The following is a 21138-nucleotide window of genomic DNA, read 5'->3' on the forward strand; positions in this document are numbered from 1 at the left end:
GCCTGGTTTAGCAAAGGGGAAAAAAGTCCCGATACATCATGTGACACTGCCATGATGACACAAGTTTGACACCCCTGGTATAGAGTGAATTTGAGAACCAGATCTGCAAGACAAACTGGGATCCTAGTGCGAGACTGAAAGATTTCCAATTTGACATATATACACTGCTCAAAAAAATAAAGGGAACACAAGCAGAAGACATCCGAGATCTGAATGAATGAAATAGCCTTATTAAATACTTTGTTCTTTACATACAGTAGTTTATACACTGCTCAAACAACTAAAGGGAACACAAAACTACTGTATGTAACGAACAAAGTATTTAATAAGGCTTATTTCATTCATTCAGATCTCGGATGTCTTCTGCTTGTGTTCCCTTTATTTTTTTGAGCAGTGTATATAGACAACACAGCTTTATTCCACAGAAGTAAAGAAGCTGCAGACAAGTGATGGGAGCTGCTGACTACTGAAGTCTGCTTGGCAAGTTGAGGAAAGTAAGAGGAGGAGAAGAGAATGGATGAAGTGAATCAATAGGGATCAAAGATATTTCAGAATAAATTATGAGAGAACTATGGGCTACTATTGGAAATAGATTGAGATGGTAGGCACTTGCTTATATAATCAGCAGAAACTGAGCTCTGCCTGGAAGTTCTATTTCTGGAGGTATAGGAGGAAAATTAATCTAGATGGCATACTAAAAGGCAGAGACATCACCCTGCCAACAAAAGTGTGTATAGTCAAGGCTATGGTTTTCCCAGTTGCAATGTATGGCTGTGAAAGTAGGATCATAAGAAAGGCTGAGCGGCAAAGAATTGAGGCCTTTGAACTATGGTGCTGGAGAAGACTCCTGCGAGTCCCTTTGACTGCAAGGCGATCAAACTGGTCAGTCCTAGAGGAGATCAACCTCGACTGCTCTTTAGAAGGCCAGATCCTGAAGATGAAACTCAAATATTTTGGCCACCTAATGAGAAGGAAGGACTCACTGGAGAAGAGCCTAATGCTGGGAATGATTGAGGGCAAAAGAAGAAGGGGACGACAGAGAATGAGGTGGCTGGATAGAGTCACTGAAACAGTCAGCGTGAGCTTAAATGGACTCCGGGGGATGGCAGAGGACAGGAAGGCCTGGAGGAACATTGTCCATGGGGTCGCGATGGGTTGAACATGACTTCACGACTAACAGGAGGAAAATTGTGGGTTTTATTTTCTTGGGCTGCATTATATCATCATTTAAGAATTACTTTAATATTTTACCATCACTGAAGGAAAAAGATGGCTATAGAATCTTAATGATAGAATCAACTTTCCAAGTCTTCATCCCAACACTAACTCCATGGACAAGAGATCTCGCCAACTCTTGAAAAGCATAGAGTCTTTTTACACAAGAACTGCAGCCTTTGGAAGGTAGTGCGTTACCTGAAAACAGCTATTGGAAAGAAGCAATTGGATGGAAAAGGAAACTCCCGTAAGCTTTCCCCAATAGGGTGGGATACCTCTGACTGCCATAATCGAATCAACAATTGGATCTCGGAGGAAATCTGATCTCTTAGGTGGATTACTAGAAGGCAGTGTCCATTGGTCAAACTCTGCATTTTTATATCACGCCACTCATTTCCCAGTTTCTGGAGAGTCTCTATTAATCCTTAGGTTTGTAATATCAGCTGATATTGGGCCTTTTTCTATAGCTGAGTCAATGGATTAGACCTAGATGGTGAAAGATTTTAGACTCCAAACCAGATTTTGAAAAGATTTGCTTGCTGATTTTTATTACGCTTCCTTTAAAACAGTGGTTCTCAACCTTCCTAATGCTGCAACTCTTTAATACAGTTCCTCATGTTGTGGTGACTCCCGACCATAAAATTATTCCTAAAACCATTGAAAATATGTGTTTTCCGATGGTCTTAGGCGACCCCTGTGAAAGGGTTGTTCGACCCCCAAAGGGGTCGCGACCCACAGGTTGAGAACCACTGCTTTAAAATGTTGTACAACCTACATTTTGCTTCTTTGATCCTGCCATTTCTTCAAGTGGAGTATATAACCATTGCTCAATTTTGTATAGTACTAATTATCTTGTTATTATAGAAATGGATGCTTCTTGAAGCAGAAATATGGTCATTTTCAGTTCAGGTTTCTCATTAATCCTACCAACCTTCCCATACCTCTTTCCCCTATTTGTATCATGATCTACCTTACAATTGTCAGAAATTAGATCCTAGCAGATCCCTTGACATATTTTACCCTTTAATTTTCTGAAGTCAACGTGCATGTCATATTTACTGCTGAATTATATTCTCTGAATGCATTTGTCTCCAGAGACTAAGCTATATCAGGGATAGGCCAAACAACTTAGTCAGACCTACTGTCTACTATGGTAGCTGCCATTTCTGCTGCAAATTAGAACTATGCTACACTTAGCCATTGGCCCAGAAGTATGATCGACCCAGCAGAACTAATTAGGATTGGGAGTTCCATAGTGAATTGTCAAAGCAAGGTACTGTGCTTTTAGTAAATTATGTTTTGTGTATATGTCATTTTTAAAAAAAAGCTTGATAAAGCATCTGTCCTCTCCCCCCCATCCCTCCAGTAAAATGTTGATTGTTCAAATCAACTTCACTCTCATTTTGATAAGAAGCTATAACCTGATGGCTTCCTGCAACAAGAGAACCTCCAGAATGCCCTGAAACTCAAGAGAAAATATTTTGGAGAATTCTGGAGATTCCAAAGGAGTGAGTTCAGAGGACAGGGAGCTAATGGGTAACAAAGGCATTTTATGAGTTCCTGGCCTATAGTCCCTATTCTACTATAGACCGGATATCTATACAGTCACCTTTAATTAAGCACATTCAGTGCAATACTGGGAGGCATCAAGCCAAATCATGCTCCATCCATTGCTGCTGTTTAGGTTTTTGATTGTCTCCTCTTTCCCTGCTGTTTTGTGTCATTCTCCCAGTCCACAACACTCAGACTTCCGCTAACATGCTATTTTTTTCTTTCATTGTTTTGAAAAGTCGCCCCCAAAGTTCCTCTGCCTTCCTGTACTTCTAAATGTGCATCTACCTCCTTTCTGTGCAGAACTGGTGCTGTTCTGGCCAAATAATCTATTTTCCCTGTGCTTATATTTGAGAAACTGCTTAGGATTGCAAATTTTTAGCCACAATTCCTCAACTATAAAATGGGAAATATATTGACTTCCTTCTCAGGGTTGAGAAGATAAACAATTATAATACACATTGTATGGAAAACAATCAGATTGTAATTAGATACACTGAGAAGTTATATTGATTCCTTTTAAATTAATTCTGCTTAGGACAGCTGAATAAAAATGCTGCAAGCAGTAAAGCATCATTATTAAAGTTGTAGATACCTCTGGAGTTTTATGATAGTGAGGCAACTCTAATATTTAAAACTAGGATAATTAGAATACATTTAATCACTTCAGGTATTTTTTTTATATTCAACTTGCTAGTTGCCTCTCAATTTTCTTCTTAATCTCATAATGCTTTCCAAGTCCTAGTGACTTCTCTAATGCCTCAGGGCATTTCACTACAAACAGATTTCTTGCTAAAGTTGTTTGGCCAGCAACCTGGAGGGATATTTAAAATGTTCTGTGAGCACCTTCACAAAATGGCTTGCATTGTGAGAGTATCCGTTCTCCAGAAGGAAAACTAGTGAAGCTAAGATTAAAGTAATTGGTCCATAAATCAAAGCTGAGCTGAGTTCAAAAATAAAACTACTCTTTTAAACTCAAAATTCTCTTAAATAGGAAAAAAAAAATGTTCTCAGCTGGACTTCAAATGACTGACCTTGCCTGATTTTCACATAAGTGATAAGTTATCAAAAGAATGAATCATTTAGGAGAATATATATACAGGATCAGGCATTCACTTTGTGTCCTTTGAGGACACAGAAAACTATATAGCAGGGACAAGGGAATCTAGATAAGCCATACTATTTTCTATTAAATATGTTAATTTCATACAAAAGCACAATAAATTGCAAGTAACTCCAATTGTAATTTGAAATGGGAAAGCCAATACAGAAGTTCGTTTTCTTCATACCATAAAACAAGAAGTCAAAACACACAAGGATAACATTATTTTGTCCTAGTTGCCTATGTTTGCAATCAGAGTGACTATGAGCTGTTGCTTCCCCACCCCCTTTTTTTTGAAACAGTAAGAAACTGAAATGCAGTTCTCAAGTTTCAACTGGATCAGGCACTCCAGTTTAGGTGTGACTTTCTGCAATGAAACAATGGGCAAGTGGGCATCTGCCATTTATCTGAACAAGTCATGAGAATGCCTAACCTGGCAGAACAAATGTAACATGCCATTAAGGCAGAATGATAGGACAGGAAACTATCAAGAAGAGCTATGAGAGAACATTCTCATCTTCCTAGAGTGGTCCAATCATGATGACAGTTTACTGGAAGGCAAGTCTGTTGGTAGCATGTTCCTCTCAGGTCTATTGTGTTTATTTATTAAGAAAATTCCTCTATGAAGAAAAACAATCAAATGTAAAAAAAAAAAAAACTTCAAACGTTTATTAGGACATACAGTTATTATGTCTGTCAGTCTACACACGAGTTTGCTACTAAAAATAAAATGTCTACGATTCACAAAACCAAAAAAGATCTACACTTTTTGAGTGCCAAGCCTAATGTATAAATAAGTGACTCGTTCCTTTTCATATCAAAATTCACATTAAAAAATTGCCAGCTCCCATCCCACCCCCAGGTTCTACCTAAAAAGCCATGATGAATGTAAAAATTTAAATACACGCACAATCTTGTCAAGGGAGAAGGGGAAGGGAGAAATAGGAGAAGATCCTATTAAGAGCCTTAGGATTGGCATTTGCAGCATTTGATCATACAATTTATGTACTCATTCCCAAAGGTGCAAATATTGCCAGGAGATTAATACTGCTTTAATTCAGCTGCAAGAAATTATATATGTGTGTGTTTGCGTGTGTGTGTGTGTGTGTGTGTGTTTATGTGTATGTATGTATGTAACTGAACAGCACTGAGAAGGCTTCATTCCGCAGCCTAAAACTCCTCACGTCACTCTCCTGAACTCACTGGTGGAGTTGAGAGAGAGGTCACTGGAGCTTTAAATTACTTCATACTGCCTGTACTGTCCAAAATGTCTTTTTTAATGAAAAAAAGACAAAACATTTAAGTGTTGAATACTCCAGCATAAAAAAAATAATCAAGATTGCTATAGATTACATGAATGTAAATGCCCTATCTGACATGCCCAAAGCATTACCCCCCACATACTGGAGCACTGCTCTAGCCCAACACAGTCCTCCATATTGGCATTGGTTGAACTCCAGGCCTCTACATGATTTTGGTCAGTGTTCTTAACCAATCTCCATTCACTGCAGAATGATGAGGCCAAGGAGACATACATACTACTTTTGTCCTTCTGTTTAATTTTCTCATTTCAATATGAGCAATACTGACTTTTGTTTCACTAGTCTCTCTGTCTCTGTCTCTCTCTGTCTGTCTCTCTCTCTCTTCACCCTCTTCTTGTGTTCCTTCCCTTGAGATTCTCAGCCCCAAATATTCAACTAGGATTCCCAGATTCTGCCTTTTTGTAATACAGAGGCAGATTCTGAAAGCAGTTTCCAGTGGAATGCTCTGGCAGCCCCGTAAACCAAGCAGCTCACAGAAATCAGCATGGGATATTATAAATACATTTTGGCCAGCATTCTGAGAATTACACTCGCTCACAACAAGAAAAAGGAGAAGACTCCGTCTGCTGAGCCCTGGAGTAGGTATTTTTGCACCAGTCTTTGCTAGTTCAATTCTGGATGCCTCCTCTTAGATCTTGTGTTATCACCTCTTCCTCTTCTTCAGCCAATCCTTCTGAGGCAGTTGTTACCTGATTGGCTTCACTGGAAGATGCATTGTCCAAAGTGTTGTAATCTTCCTTGACATCAACAGAGTCCTGCCCTATGACAGCTTGTCCATCGTCCACAGGCTCAACTCCATTCCCTTCCTGGTGTTGAATATTGGGGGCTCCAGTAGCTTCTTGCTGAACAGTATGTTGCTCTGCTCCAAGATTTACTTGTGGCACTGGCTCTGGTCCAAGCCCAGGGGGCTGAGTTGTGTTTTTAAGTTGGCAATGGCACAAGGGACAGGTTTCTTGCACATACAGCCATTTCTTAAGGCAGCCCGCATGAAAAAAATGACCGCAGGGTGTGATGATAGCTGATTTCATGTCCTGAAAGGAAGAGACACCATTATGCCATAGTAATTAACAACAAATACATTTCCCATGTCTAATATTCCCATTTCCCATGTCTAATATTCATCATTACATCTAGCCTCTGTTGACACTTTTATCTGTCATTATTTACACATAGCCTGACTTCTGCATTTGGTGCAATCTGTATATATTGGATTTTAACTCCCGTTATTTTCAATCACCAATGGGAATTGAAATTCAGTAGATTTTGAGGGCACCCATGCTGAGACTGATTACTTTATATTCTCTGCCTGAGTAAAATGTAATATCAAAAAACATGAAGCTTAACATTTCGTTCTGGGTAGGCACTATTTAGATCAAAAGGTTAATGTACTAACATTGGCAAAGTTATCAAGATGCTGCAATTCTATGCAGAAAGGGCACAAAATGCCATTGTAGGTATACCTTATTTGGCTTCTTAAATTGACGTCCAGTCAAAAGCAAAACATGGTTCATCCTACTTCTAGATCCCTTCACAGATAAATATGGAAAGAAGAATCCTATGTTGGGTCTAATCTGTGCTCCATCAAGCTGATTTCAGTTCTTCACAAACTGATTCTATTACTCAACAGTAGAGTCTATAGTTACATGTGCCTTGCTGGGTGTTCCAGCATTTTTCTACATGCATTGTGAGGAAAACCACTACTGTAATCTAGAGCTAGAGGAGAGAGATCACTACTGTAATGTGCTGAACTTCTGAGGCCATTTCAAGAATCTTCTGAATGCAAAACAATGTAAGATCATCTTTATTTATCCCTCAACTGCACATCAAATTGCTGCTCTGGGCTGCATCTGCAATCAAAACCTGAAGTGCTGCTGTTGCAGAAGTCCAGTATGAATCTTTCTCCAAAAGGAAGATTTGTGAGATCTTTGTGATCTCACAAACCTGCAGGAATAGTCATGACTCAGACTTTACACTTTTTATTTAGCCAGGATCTATGATCTGTTGCCTAAAATGCTTTTCTTTGGAAACACCATGAAGCCTAGATTCCCAAACACTCAAACACAATTATTGCTATCCACTTGTGACTTGGATTTGTTTCCCTTAGAATTCCAGTTAGAAAATACAATACATTTTGCTTCTGAAGAACCACACGGGCACCAGAATGTTGGTATTCAAAACCAATCCAAAGCTATAAAGAGGAATTTTTAAAAGGAAAAAACTAAGCGATAACCAGAATGTGTGAGGAATTTAAAGCATGCTACAGAAGTGCTACCTCTGTGCTTATTTTAGTTTCATTGCACAGATTGCTTAAATGGCACAATCTAATTGAGATAATTGACCTTCTGGTCAACTTGCTCTCTCAAGAGGGCAGGAATAGGCCTGACTGATTGGATGGATTCTGCGATTGTCATTGCCAAGAGAGGTAGAATCTAATAAGACTAGATAGCAAACATATAAACAAACGAATAACCCACCATAAATGACAGACTTCAACTATAGGAGGCTATAGAAAAAATATGATGCTGGGACTCACCTATCAACATCTTATTTCTAGGTAAGTATCCTATAACTCATTTCAGTTGCCAGTATCAAAGTGAAGCCCTTAGTACTAAGTTACTATTTTTTTAATATCATATTATATTGTTAGGTTTACATCCCACTTTTAGCTTCCTCTTTTCCTGGGAGCTTAAGATGATAAATATTGCATTAGCTCCTCCCACTTTTCCCTCTACCACCACTCTGTTTGAGCTGAGAGAAAGAGTGATGGATTCAAAATCAGTGTGGGCATTTCAGCCCATTATACAACAGTAGTCTTTAAATCAATGCGGTTACTCAGCTGCCATGGTGGTGCAGTGGTTAAGAGTGCAGTACTGCAGGTACTTCTGCTGCCTGCTGGCTGCCTGCAATTTGGCAGTTCAAATCTCACCAGGCTCAAGGTTGACTCAGCCTTCCATCCTTCTGAGGTGGGTAAAATGAGGAGCCAAAATTGTTGGGTACTCTGTAAACCGCTGAGAGAGGGCTGTAAACGTGGTCTGTTGTATGGATGTTTGGGTGGTTTAGGGGTGGGGAATTTGTGGTGGGTTGGAGTGTGTTTGGGGATTGTTATGTGTGTTGGACCTGGTCTTTGGGTGTTAAGTGAATTTCGTTGTATGGATATAATGTGTATACATGTACAATGACAATAAAGTAGTAGTAGTAGTAGTAGTAATAGTAGTAGTAGTAGTAGTAGTTGTTGTATTATTATTATTATTATTATTATTATTATTATTATTATTATAGCACTGTAAAGCGCTATAACAGTCTAAGTGCTATTGCTACTGCTATTTCTCTGTAAAATGAAAGATGTGGACACCACCTCAGCAGCCGGCTTTTCCTTATTTTTTTATGCCAAGCAGTGACAAGGCTGGCTCAGTTAGCACTTTATGGGGCAGCTGAGCAGTAGTTTGCTAGCAATGCACTTCTCTGCTCCTTATACTTTGCAGGTAACAAGGTAAGTGATGGTTGTGTGGCATATGGAAATGTAGGGTCCCCGTTCATATAATCGTCCACTTTTTCCTTTCCTTTCCTGGTTCAGCAGCTGGAAAAGCTGATCCTACATTCTGGCACGCAACCTGCTTCTGCCCCTTTTGTCACACAGCTCTGTCCCTTCCCATTTCTGTCAGCAGGCAATTTCCCAGTTCGGCTCATTTAGAATTTAATCAAACTTGAAGCTTCAGCCTTTTTATAACATACCACAAGGAGGAGCCAGAGCTGCTGAAGTTCAGCTTAATCATAGCATTTACCTGATAGCAGATGGCACAGATATCGTTATGCTGTTCCAACTGGTCTTTGGTGGCAGTGGGCAGCGATTTGATCTTATTGACAGCATCTCTGCGGAGAAGAAAGCTTTTCCATCCCAACTGAGCCCGAAGCCACACATTATAGTACGAATGAATGAAAATGATCATCGAGCCCATCACAGTCCATTCTCCAAAGATAGTCTCTGATACGCCATAGGCCACAACACAAAGAGCCACGAGAAACTCCAGCAGCCGATAGGTGCCATTCACGTAGTAAATAACATCATCCATGTTTTCTACCGGCTCTTTTCTGAACTCTTCCACCATAAATAAGAGATAAATGAAAAGAGTCCCCAGGACCTGAAGGAGGAAAGAAACAGAGCTTTTGATTAAAGCAGGCAAGTCACAAGGTTGAAGCTATTCAGTATTAGCCTTTATAGTTTTTGTAAATTACTAATGTTATAAATCAACTGCTATTATTGCCAAATACTAAATGAAATCTTGCTTAACAAAGTTCAAATCCAGGGCTTGCAAGTATGCCTGTGAAAAAAAGAAAGAGTGAGAGAAAGATTGTGTGCAGGGGATTGAGAGCTGTTCTACCCCTGGATAAAACAGCCTTCTGATCATATGCTCAACACATGCTCTGATCACACGCCTGAGATAGCGAGTGGGAGGGGGATATAAATTTAATAAATAAACAAACATTGCAGTTGAAATGCAAATGCTTCCATGTTTCGACACCAATATTTTAGACGGTATTTATATTTCCTTGGCAATGGATATTTTATATATTGATATAAATTTATTATGACATAGTTTACAAAATAAGCCAATGTGTTGTGCTTGGTCAGGAACAGAAAGGGCTGTAAGCAGGAAGGTGAAACATTTATTAGCTCAAAAGCTGTAACAGGGTTTGTCTAGAACAGGGGTGTCGAACTCAAGGCCCGGGGGCCGGATCTAGCCCGCGAGGTGCTTAGATCTGGCCCGCAGGGCTGCCCTAGAAGCAGCAAAGGACTAGCCCACGGTGCTTTTGCCAGTGAAAATGGAGCTCGGGAGGGCCATGTGCGGTCCTCCTAGGCTCCATTTGCAGCTATGACGACCTCCTGCTGCTCTCTGCCATGAAAACGGAGCTCGGGGACCATCACAGCTGCAAATGGAGCCTGGGAGGACCGGCAGAGAGCTGCAGGAGGCCGGCGCAGTTGAAAATGGAGCTCTGGAACCTGTTTTCGCTGGTAGAGCGCTTGGGCCACCACAGACACCCACAATATGAGTGATGTCAAGCTGGCCACACCCACCCTGGCCACAGCCAGCCCGTCCCCGAAGTCAAACACAATCCTGATGCCGCCTTCAATGAAATCAAGTTTGGCACCTCTGGTCTAGAATGTCAAGGGCCATACTCCAAAAATGGGGAATATGTGGGCACAAGCCAATGAGAACTCATAAGGAGTTCTAAGGGCAAAAATGATGCCTTAAGAATCACATAGCTTATGAGACCCATTTTGCCTTTCCAAAATCTCCAAAGATCCCTCCAAAGATTACAGAGGATGGTGAGTACAGCACAAAACATTGTGGGCTGTCCCCTGATAGCACTAGATGAGATCGCTAGGGCTCGTTGCCTTAGAAGAGTGAGGAAAATTCTCAGGGACGACTCTCACCCTGGTCATCATTTCTTTACCCTCCTATCATCAGGAAGGAGATATAGAAGTATAGCCAGCCGCACAAACAGGCTGAAGAACAGTTTTTATCCGTGGGCTGTCAGACTCCTGAATGAGAAATAACATCATAACTATGTAGTATGATGGACTGCAGGGCTGGCGCAACGTGTAACATGTTCACACTGGTGCAATAGCACTGGGTGTTTTGTTAATATGATTTATTGGGTTAGGGATTTTTTTTTGTCTTCATTGTGAGATGTATTGTGTTGGGGGGGTGCACTGAGGGAGCTCAACCAATCTCTTTGTACATATGTTGTGCACTGATAATAAATAAATAAATAAATAAATAAATAAATAAATAAATAAATAATAATAATAATAATAATAATAATAATAATAATAATAAATAAAAAACCAAAAAAAGTTTATTGGTCTTATTCATTCAAAAGGAAAAAGGAAAACTATTGTTGTAGATCTATATCATCCATCCATCATCGTCCGTCCATCCATCCATCCATCCATCCATCCATCCATCCATCCATCTATCTATCTATCTATCTATCTATCTATCTATCTATCTATCTATCTATCTGCTAAGAGTCAAAAATTATTTGATGCCACAGTCAGTATAGGCAATCCTTGGGCTGCATATTTTGCACATCTCCTTTAAGAGAACAGGTGGAAAATGATCCTTTACTTATTCCCGTTCTGTTCTTTCCAACAGCTTGCCCAATACTGTGCTTGACTGGCTCTCTGTTGATCACAGGAATAAAGAGGCCCTTACAACTTACCTGGAGAGAAGTGAGAATGCTGCTAGAAATGATGATCAACAGCCAAAAGTCCATGTGGAAAAACTGACAGATCATGTAGGCCATGTAAGCTGGGAAAACCAGCAAGAACAAACACAGACTCACAGCACGAAAATGCTTCCAAAGGCTCCTATAAAAAGAAATTTCTCTTTAGAGCTACGTAGACTTTAATACAATCACAGAAAGGACTCGCTAGATTGCACGGGAGCCCATGTTATGGTTTTATTTACTTATATCCCGCCTTTATTATTTTTTTTTTACAGATAACTCAAGGTGGCGAACATATCCAATACACCTTCTTCTTCCTATTTCCCTGCAATAACAACCTTGTGAGGTGGGTTGGGCTGAAACAGAGTGAATGGCCCAAAGTCACCCAGCTGGCTTTCATGACTAAGGCAGGTGTCTTACTTTCAAACATGGTGCCTTTCCTGCCATTTCTTCCTTTATCCTGAAAGTATGTAAGTAACATCCATATGTGCCTCATAATTCCCTTTGGATACATCTTAACAATTTGGTGACTCTATCTGGAGGAATCTGGAAGATATCTGACCGTAGCATCTGAACCACGGACCTCTGACACCCTAGCCTTAAGAGAATATTATATTGCAACAAAAACCTTCCTTTAGAAATGAGTTTATGCTGACATACTGCAATTGTCAGTTAATTTGCAGAGTACAATTTCTTACAACCCCGTTGTCTTAAATTAAATCGTCACTCAATGGAACAGAATAGAATTTTCTGAGGATATATACCCATTCAGCCTTCAATACTACTTCCTGATTTGGCTACTATTAACTTTTTCCCCCAGAAGGTCCAGATTTGTATTTGTCCAGGCTCATACAGATGAAAACAAATATATGTCTTCCACAAAACCTTTCAGATCTGCTCAACAGACATAGCTTTAAATCATGGATAGTTTATTTCTGACCTCCCTTTTAACTGACAACAACCACAACATCCAATTTGCCTGATACGGATTTCTTGAAACATAATACTTGCACGCTATTTTGTAATCTTAAACTGCTCACATAACAGGCATTGCCTCAAATAGATTTGTTGGAATTTCTGACTCAGTCTTGATTTCTAAAAATTTTTTTAAAAAATTAAAACTAATGCTCAGCATCGTCAGCAGAGCAGGTAAAAGATGTGACAGGACTGCAAAAATAACAAAAGCCTGCCACTGAGACTACCCCAGGTTAAACTCAATGTTTAACACAGTTCAGAAGCCATCCAGTTATTTCACTTGATTGATGTGTGGCATGCTCTGCCTTGGTTGAGCCTCTCTATGCACAGAGAAGAATGGCTGACTAGCCTGGCTGACTGCTTTTCTATTTTTCTATTTAAAAAGTGAGGTTTCCACCCACCTTCTTCTGGGAAGAGCAAAGTTTGGACAGCACGTTATTGCTGCCTGTACAAATGAATGTGGAATGAATAGAAGACAAAACTGCTGAGGAAACTTTGTGTAAACACACAGGGCCGACATGCATATTTATGCTGTCTTTGCGTATATTCTCTTCTATTGGAACAATATTTTTTGGAATGCAAACTGCATTGGGATTCTAACTGCATTATCATATTACATTTCGGATGGCTGAAGTTATGCAATCATCTGGCTTCTGCATGCGTGTGGATGAAGGAAGTCAAGTCCCAAAGTAATAGAATAAGACAAATTGCCTCGAAGAGTAGGTGGTAGGGAATGCAAAAACAGATGACAAAATTAACCCCAACAGCTTAGTTCCTTTTATCTATCAGCGAGCTTCAACAAATGAAACGCCGAACACTTTGTGATATAATTTGAATGTGGTCAGCCTTCCATTTCATAGGATCAATCATTATTATGCAATGGCAGAATCACATTGTCATTGCTTCTTACTTCATGACCCAATTCAATTGATCTAAGCTAATTACATGCTTCTGCAAAGCTCATCTCTGTGTTATGAGGGCCTGAATACTGTACTATCAGTCATTCATGGTGATTTCAAGATGTAAGCTTCAGTACCGAATATTTAAGAACATTAATCCACTATATATATTTTCCCCCCAGATCTTCTTCCCACTATCTGGTTTGAAACCGGCTGATCAGAATTCCCATGGGCCAGCATCAACGTGGAGAATTAAGCCAGCTACTCTCCTTTAGCTCTGCTGTCCTCATTTCCCTTTGCTAAAAAATTTAATGACAACATGGTGCAAGCAACAGATGCCGCTAACAGGTGACCTCCAGCATAACTGGATAAAAATAAACCTCCTCTTTTATATACAGTCCTTTCTGGCTATCCTGGAGAGGAAAAGTGAAGTAGAGAGGAAACGTAAAAGATGAAAAGTAGCACTAACCCAATTTTAGAACCAATTTCTGATAAAAGCATATTTCTTTTACTCTATCCAGTCACTCGCCATCCTTCCCTGGATTTTATATGCATCCCATGTATTCTTCTTGCTACTGGATCAGTTTGTTTCACCTTCACTGTGGAGCCTGAGAATTCTTTCCGTACAACACACATAAGGCCAGCCAGAAGAGAGACTGCCCAACTTATCTGCACACCATTGTATCTCATCTCTGCAGATGCAAAGAACAGAAATCATCCAGGTAGTGGCTGAGCTTTCAAGGGCTCTTAGGCTCAGCTGCTTCCTTCTCCCTTCACTATAGCACTATAGCACATAGTAAGCCATGGCTTGTCTTAACCTGCATTTATTTTAAAATCATACTGGCCTTGACCTACATGAATCTAAGACATGAACCACACCTTGTGGAACATACATGTTGTACAACATGTTAAACCAAATGATCCATATTGCCACATTATCCCCTATCAAAATGGGCTCCCCCTATCAGGCAGCAATTCCTTAGTTTCAGAGAAACTGCTGTCTGTTTTGTCCACATCAGTTAAGCTATGGTTTGTGCTTGCTCTATAAACTATAGCAGGAAAAAAAAATGTAGCTTGTCTTTTGAATTGTCCCAAAACAGTGCATGAAGGAAAAGTATGTGAGCCTCGGAATTCTGGAAGCCTAAGCCTTTTGTTGTGCTAAATTATCAGCCCTGAATCAAGACATAAAATATTTACATCCAGTACAAGAACAATCAAATTATGGCTGCCTATATTGAATGCTATTGACTTACTTGTCTCTTGAAGCTCCCAGAGCTAAAACAATGGGGTCTGCGATCTCCAGCATGGACTGCAGGATGGATGCCACCACAATGAAGAGAATAATACTGAGCAGGAAGGCCCGATGTACCACTTGTAACTCAATGAGTCCAGTCTGCACAGCCAGGATCAAAAGTGTGACTCCTTCTGTCATCCCCCTTTGTAGAATATATTTTTAAAGGCAATGAAAAAAGATCAAAAACAAAACTGTAGTTCTCTGTGATCTTAAAAGCACACGACTACCATACAACTGTCTTCCTAAGCTTTCTGATGTGGCCAAATATCTCCCTTATCGGATGATCCCAGCCAAAGGATTTTTGCTCAACAACTCTCAGAGGGAGATTTTTATCTTGACTTTAAGCTATTTGTCAATTTGCTGGATAGGCAGGCAAAGCACCATCCTTCAATGTTAGCCATTCATCAATAACTCAAATGAATAAATGTTGCCTGTCTCTGCCTCTCTAAACCGCAGCTCTCTAATCTATAGATCAGTAATCTATGGTGAGTTTGTACAGTTGTGTGTCATATAATAAATATACTTTATCTTGTATTGTTTGAATACATTTCATATTTGCTGCACATTTCTGAACATTATCCACATAATTTAAACATGGCAAGAGATATATATGTATTTCAGTAATTATAATGACAATGATCTGAACCAGGATGGTTTTGTTCATGCGATTTCCACTTGAAATGGTCCCAAATCACTTTTGATTTCTATTTTTTCTGGTGAAAGGAAAAAGCTTCATCTGTTGCTGAATACAGGTGAACTGTATTCAGCAACAGATGAATACAACATACTGAAAGCAGGTTTTTAGGTTGAAATAAAGAGAAATGGTGATAGAAAGAAGTTTACAAGTCCGTGTTTTTCAACCTTGGTGACTTCTAATCTGCTGACTACGGCATTCTGAGAGTTGAAGTCCACATAACCTTAAACCTTATTAATGCTGAGAAACACTGCTATAGGTTCTGAAAATTGCAGTGTTATTAACATGTTTTAATACAGATTGTTAAGCCAAGAAACTGGAGGAACAATGCAAAGAACGCTGTACATCAAGGTGGCAAGCAAATACCAATTCCACCTGAGCTAACGAAGATGCTGTTCTTTAGAAAATAAGATCATAAGAAGAGGATTCAGTGACCTGTCTAGTCTATCCTGAGTCCAGAGATTCCAAACGATTTAAAGAAGCCTTCCCCAATCCAGCAGTATAAGCATACAGGTGAGACAAAAGGAGAGTTGCACTTCTATTAATAAACAGTAAGCTTCTTAGAAAATATATATTGTATCTAAATAGTATCTGAAGGTATTTGGGGGTGTTTGTTTTAAAGAGATTACACTGTGCAATATGTCTAATTTGCTTTAGGATAATAAACATGGGATAGGCCCTTAAAGGGTTAGAGGTACTCTTATTTGGGCACTTACCGATTCATAGCTGGATCATTCATGAATGCCCGGTAGCCTTGCAGGTAAAATTTGCAGAGTGTCAGAACGCCAAGGGCCACAAAAGAGACAGTGAACACCAATCCCAGCAAGGAGTAAGGAGTGCTACAGCATTCTGCAATGCTAGGGAAAAGAGCATACAGCAACATTGGAATCCATAAAGTTCTTAACACAAAGGAGAACCAGGTGTACTACATGCTGTTGGATAAAATGTATTCAAAGAGAAGACCACGTGCGGAAGAGAAGTTTAATGAAAAAAATCATTGTTTGGTTGCTCCAAAATGCATTCAGTTTTCTTCAACAAAACTTCAATTCAGAATTATTTCCAAAGATGCAAAATTCAACAGATGAAATTTGTAGCATCATTTCCCATTTAGCCAAGCATTTGAAACAAGTAGATAATAGTTGTTAGGCAAACTACCATATTTTTCGGAGTATAAGGCACACCTTTTTCCCCCAAAAAAGAGGGTGAAAATCTGGGTGCGTCTTATACTCTGAATGTAGCCCCGCCCAACCTCTCAAACTGAGGTTTCAGAGGCTGAAAAAAGCTTCAGAAATGAAGCTTCAGAAAAAAAAGCTCTGAAGCTCTGTTTCAGAGGCTTTCAGAGGCAGGAAAAAAAGTTTTTTCTGAAACAGAGTTTCAGAAGTTTCAGAGGCTGAAAAAAAAGCAAAAAAAAAAAAAAAGCAAGGCACAGAGCTCACAACCAACGAACCTCTTGCTAAAATTCACCTCTGGGAACAGCTGATTGGGGGTATTCCAGGAGGCCAATCTACCCGCCAATCAGCTTTTTCCTTATTTTCCTCCCCAAAAACTAAGGTGCGTCTTATACTCTGGTGCATCTTATACTCTGAAAAATACAGTAGGTGTGTTATTTGGGATGGGCAGAGGTCAGTTATGTGGCTGGTCTGGTGTATGTTTTTTTTTTTTTTTTTTTTTTAAAGATTTATATGCCGCCCTTCTCCGGAAACTCAGGGCGGCTTACAATGCGTTAAGCAATAGCCTTCATACTTTCGTATATTTATACAAAGTCAGCTTATTGCCCCCACAAACTGGGTCCTCAATTTACCTACCTTAGAAAGGATGGAAGGCTGAGTCAACCTTGAGCCTGGTGAGATTTGTACTTACAGTAATTGCAGACAGCTGGTGTTAAATTACAGAGCTCTGTCTGTTGAGCTATCCAGGCTCCACAGACAAACGTATGTGTAACGTTTGTCTGTATCAATCTAAATTGGGGGGTGTCAAACTTAAGGACCAGGGGCCAAATCCGGCCTGCTAGGTGCTTAGATCTGGCCCATGGGGTCGCCCTAGAAACAGTGAAGAACTGGACCCTGGTGCCTCTGCCAGCAAAAACGGAGCTCAGAAGGGCTGCTCCATTTTCGCTGGCAGAGGGTTGCAGGAGGCAGTCACAGCCGAAAATGGAGCTCGGGAGCCCGTTTTCTCTGGCAGATTGTCACATAAAGTCTAAATCTCTTTTTGATGGGTGACAAACCCCCCACCCCCAATCATAATCATCAACAGAATAAATTCCACTTATTTCCAGTATTCAAACTATTTCATCTGTCTTATTATAATAAAAGCAAACTGAGCATCTTTAGGGGAGGAAATTCGTGTGAATCATGCCTATTTCTTTTCCAGCATTTCATTTCATTTCATTTCTATGTTGCTCACTAACACTTTATTCAATTACACTTAGAGTTTTGAGGACAGTCTTTAAAAAGAGCAATTTTTCAAATCCTCTAATTGTGAAGATTGGTTTATCTAATACATTTTCTAGAGAGAGCTCAGAACACACAAAATTGTATAATGTATGGTCCTAAGGGACCGTAATGCTGAGATCAAATAAATTACAAAATAAACTTTTCCATTGGGAAAGATTACGCCTAAACTGAGCAGTTTCTAGTTTGAAAAAATACCAAAGACACCCATTTATTGTCATTTTGGCTACTAACCCCCCCCCACTTCTCACAACACTGTTTTCTGATAAACATTTTATTTTATGAAGAAAAAAATATTACAAAAGACTATCACAATTCTTTGATCTAGAGAGAGAGAGAGAGAGAGGGAGGTAGGGAGGGGGAGAGAGAGAGAAAGAGAGGGAGAGAGGGAGAGGGAGTGAGAAACAGATGCTTGTGAGGTAAACGTGGTTGTCTGTAAGTGCTTCATCTCATTTGTAGAACAGCACTTTCAGCCCTTTCAGATAGATTAACTAAGGCCAAGAGTTGACAATTGCTAATTACCTTGTTAGGAACAGAAAGAGAAGCCTCTCCCTAGAGGCTGGCTGATCCCGAGTGCTGAAATAGGAGTAGATCTGGAGAGCAAACAGTAGAAGCCAGAAGACCATGAAGAGGACAGGGACCACGAGCTGGTTCCATAGAGTCATCCCCAGGGCCAGCAAACCATAAACTTCTACTATCTGGAAGAGAAGATATGGGTTTCTTACTCAATTAGAACGCTTACCTCAAATGAATGAGTGTTTGCAATGAGATAGCTTTCCCTACCCACTATCTTCCATGTACATTGGCCCACATATACAATCATTTGCCATCTGGCTTTAGATCATGAGTGGTGTACAGTACAAATGTTATCTGAATGGTATATGAGCATTATTGAATAGTATTGAGTTAGATAAATGGTATATAACACATCTACAAGGCATTAGATTGGAATTTGTATTTATTCATTGAATTTATGCCCTGCCTGTTTATTCCAGCAATCAAGACAGTTTACCATTATAAAGTACAGTATAAATCAAAACAAAATTAACACAGTTAAAATCAGAACAAAAATAATCTAGTCATTAAAAATAATTAATAACTAGATCCTTGGCAAACACTCCCAAGAATTGAAAGCAAATGGTTCAGTTTAGGGAGTGTATTCCATAGCTTTTCAGCCATGGAGGAGAAACTAATCAAAGAGGGAACCAACCTAGAACTAAGGAGAAATTGCCTGGCAGTTAGAACAATTAATCAGTGGAACGACTTGTCTCCACAAGTTGTGGTTGCTCCATCACTGGAAGTTTTTAAAAAGAGATTGGACAACCATTTGTCTGAAATGGGATAAGGGTTCCTGCTTGAGCAGGAGGTTGGACTAGAAGACCTCCAAGGTCCCTTCCAACTCTGTTATTCTGTATTATATTTGATAGTCAAGCTCCTGACAATGGGAGCAGAAGGTCCAATCATCATTGCCCTGAAACACAACCATCCTAAATTTTGTCTAGTTGACAACTAGTAGCCACTGCAAATCTTTCAGTGCCAACACCACACGATTAATGTACCTTGCACCAGTCAGCAACTTGGCTACTGCTGAGTTACATACCAACTAACATTTATTTATTTGTCAAATTTATATAGCCCTTTGAATGGTCAAAATTCCCAGAAAATCCTGGAATCTTTTAGCTGCTGACAAGATTTTAGGAGATTAGAAGACAGGAAATTGCAGAGCTTGTTGTCATTAGCATTAGTCATTAGCTGAGGTTTTCCCCTCTGAATGACTTCTGTCACCATTTTCAGCATCATAAAAGACAAGACCAACCTCTGTGGGATATCATAGGTCAAAGACCTTCAATAGCTCCCAGCTCTATTTTGTTGACATGTATTGAGATAAGGACCACAGCAGTACATCCAAGGCCTAACTTACTAGATGACCTAGAAGGATACAGGATCACAAGCTGGCAAGAAATCCTAGAGAATCAGTAAGGTTGCATAGCCTACCAATTTTTGGTGATGGTTATCTACCAAGGAGATCAAAGGAATCTTAGTACCACGTAAACTAAATCACAACTGAAATGGTTCCAAAAAATCAATTTCATCTCACTATATACATAGTGAGAATCAGTTTGGTCTGGTGATTAACGCACCAGGCTAGAGACTAGGAGACTATGAGTTCCAATCCCACTTTAGGCATGAAAGCCGGCTGGATGGCTTTGGGCCAGTCGCTCTCTCTCAACCCAATCCACCTCACAGGGTTGTTGTTGTGGGGGGGGGAAGGAGGAGGAAGGTGCGTTGGATATGTTCACCACTTTGGATTATTTACAAAAATAATAAAGGCAGGATAAAAATAAATAAAAACGAATGGTGTTTTAGAAGCCAAAGCACGCGCACACTTACACCAACTATTTTTTGCTACATTTCTGCTGACAAATCATATAACTCAAGTTTAAAAGAAGCCGGTGACATAAATATGAATCACTACACCCTCCCACTCTTTTATGTTATATTGCTGCTATTGCTCTTTAATTCACAGTTCATGGTGCAGACACCAATGTGTGCATGACAATTCTGTTTATTATTAAGACCCATGTGATGACTTGGCACCTCACAGCTCTAAATAAAGTGCAACTCTCACCTAGCTGCAGCAGAGACATGTTTTATGATACTGCCTCTTCTATGGAGTCAGGAACATTGCACCTCTTTTTGTAGATTTCCCAGAATATAGAATTTTTATATTATATATATATATTTGGTATTTAACTACCATCTCACATCTCTGTCAGTAGCCAAATTTTGCTTTCCTGCCTCTAAGATCAGAAGCCAAATTCTGATCCAGCGAGAGAAACATTCTGCCTGTTTTGTTTTGTTTTGTTTTTCCTTGTTGGCTTTTTAAAAAAATATTTTTTTTTTCCTTTTCTGTTTTCCTTTCTGCATTTCGGATAGCAAATTGAATGAACGAAATGAAAACGAAGCTTTCCTAAAGGACGGCATGTCCAGGCAGACGGTGCTGGGGATTGATTTTTCTCAAAGGAAGAATCGCTGCAGAGGATTAATGTGGGATAGAAAAGCAAACAAGGGGAAAGTGAAGTGTGATCCCAATGACTAATCAGGTTGGGGAGGAGATGCTTTCCCCTAAAATCTGTGTGGCTTCGAGTTTAATTACAGCAATGCTGAGCACACAAGAGTCGGCTTGGCTCCTAGAAAATCCTCTGGGAGCAGGCATTGTGGTTCTAGCAATTGAACATCTAACATCCAAAAAGCATTCGGTTGCTATTCCTACTTGATTACAGTTTGGGGTAAGGACTTTTTGAGGAGGGAATTTAAAATGGAAAGTTTTCTTTCTAAAATTCACATATTCTACCAATGCTCTGGCTAATCCTTCCCTGGCTGTTTCTTTTAAATAGTGTGGAA

The 21138-nt window shown here is 39.7% G+C and overlaps 1 protein-coding gene across 1 annotated transcript in view; it reads right to left on the reverse strand.

The window, feature by feature from the left end:
- Nucleotides 1–4511: 4511 nt before the first annotated feature.
- Nucleotides 4512–21138, reverse strand: part of RNF145 (ring finger protein 145) — an 85603-nt gene continuing 68976 nt past the window's right edge. Inside the window, exons 6-11 of the mRNA XM_034401385.3 lie at nucleotides 18256–18431; nucleotides 16000–16140; nucleotides 14549–14731; nucleotides 11416–11563; nucleotides 8973–9329; nucleotides 4512–6221 (exon numbers count right to left, since the gene is read on the reverse strand). Coding sequence (XP_034257276.1) covers nucleotides 5799–6221; nucleotides 8973–9329; nucleotides 11416–11563; nucleotides 14549–14731; nucleotides 16000–16140; nucleotides 18256–18431 — 1428 coding nt within the window. The 3' untranslated portion in view covers nucleotides 4512–5798. The remainder of the gene's footprint in view (nucleotides 6222–8972; nucleotides 9330–11415; nucleotides 11564–14548; nucleotides 14732–15999; nucleotides 16141–18255; nucleotides 18432–21138) is intronic.

This window comes from Pantherophis guttatus, chromosome 2 (genome assembly GCF_059756535.1).
Source record: "Pantherophis guttatus breed Tessera chromosome 2, ASM5975653v1, whole genome shotgun sequence".
Lineage (NCBI taxonomy): Eukaryota > Metazoa > Chordata > Lepidosauria > Squamata > Colubridae > Pantherophis > Pantherophis guttatus.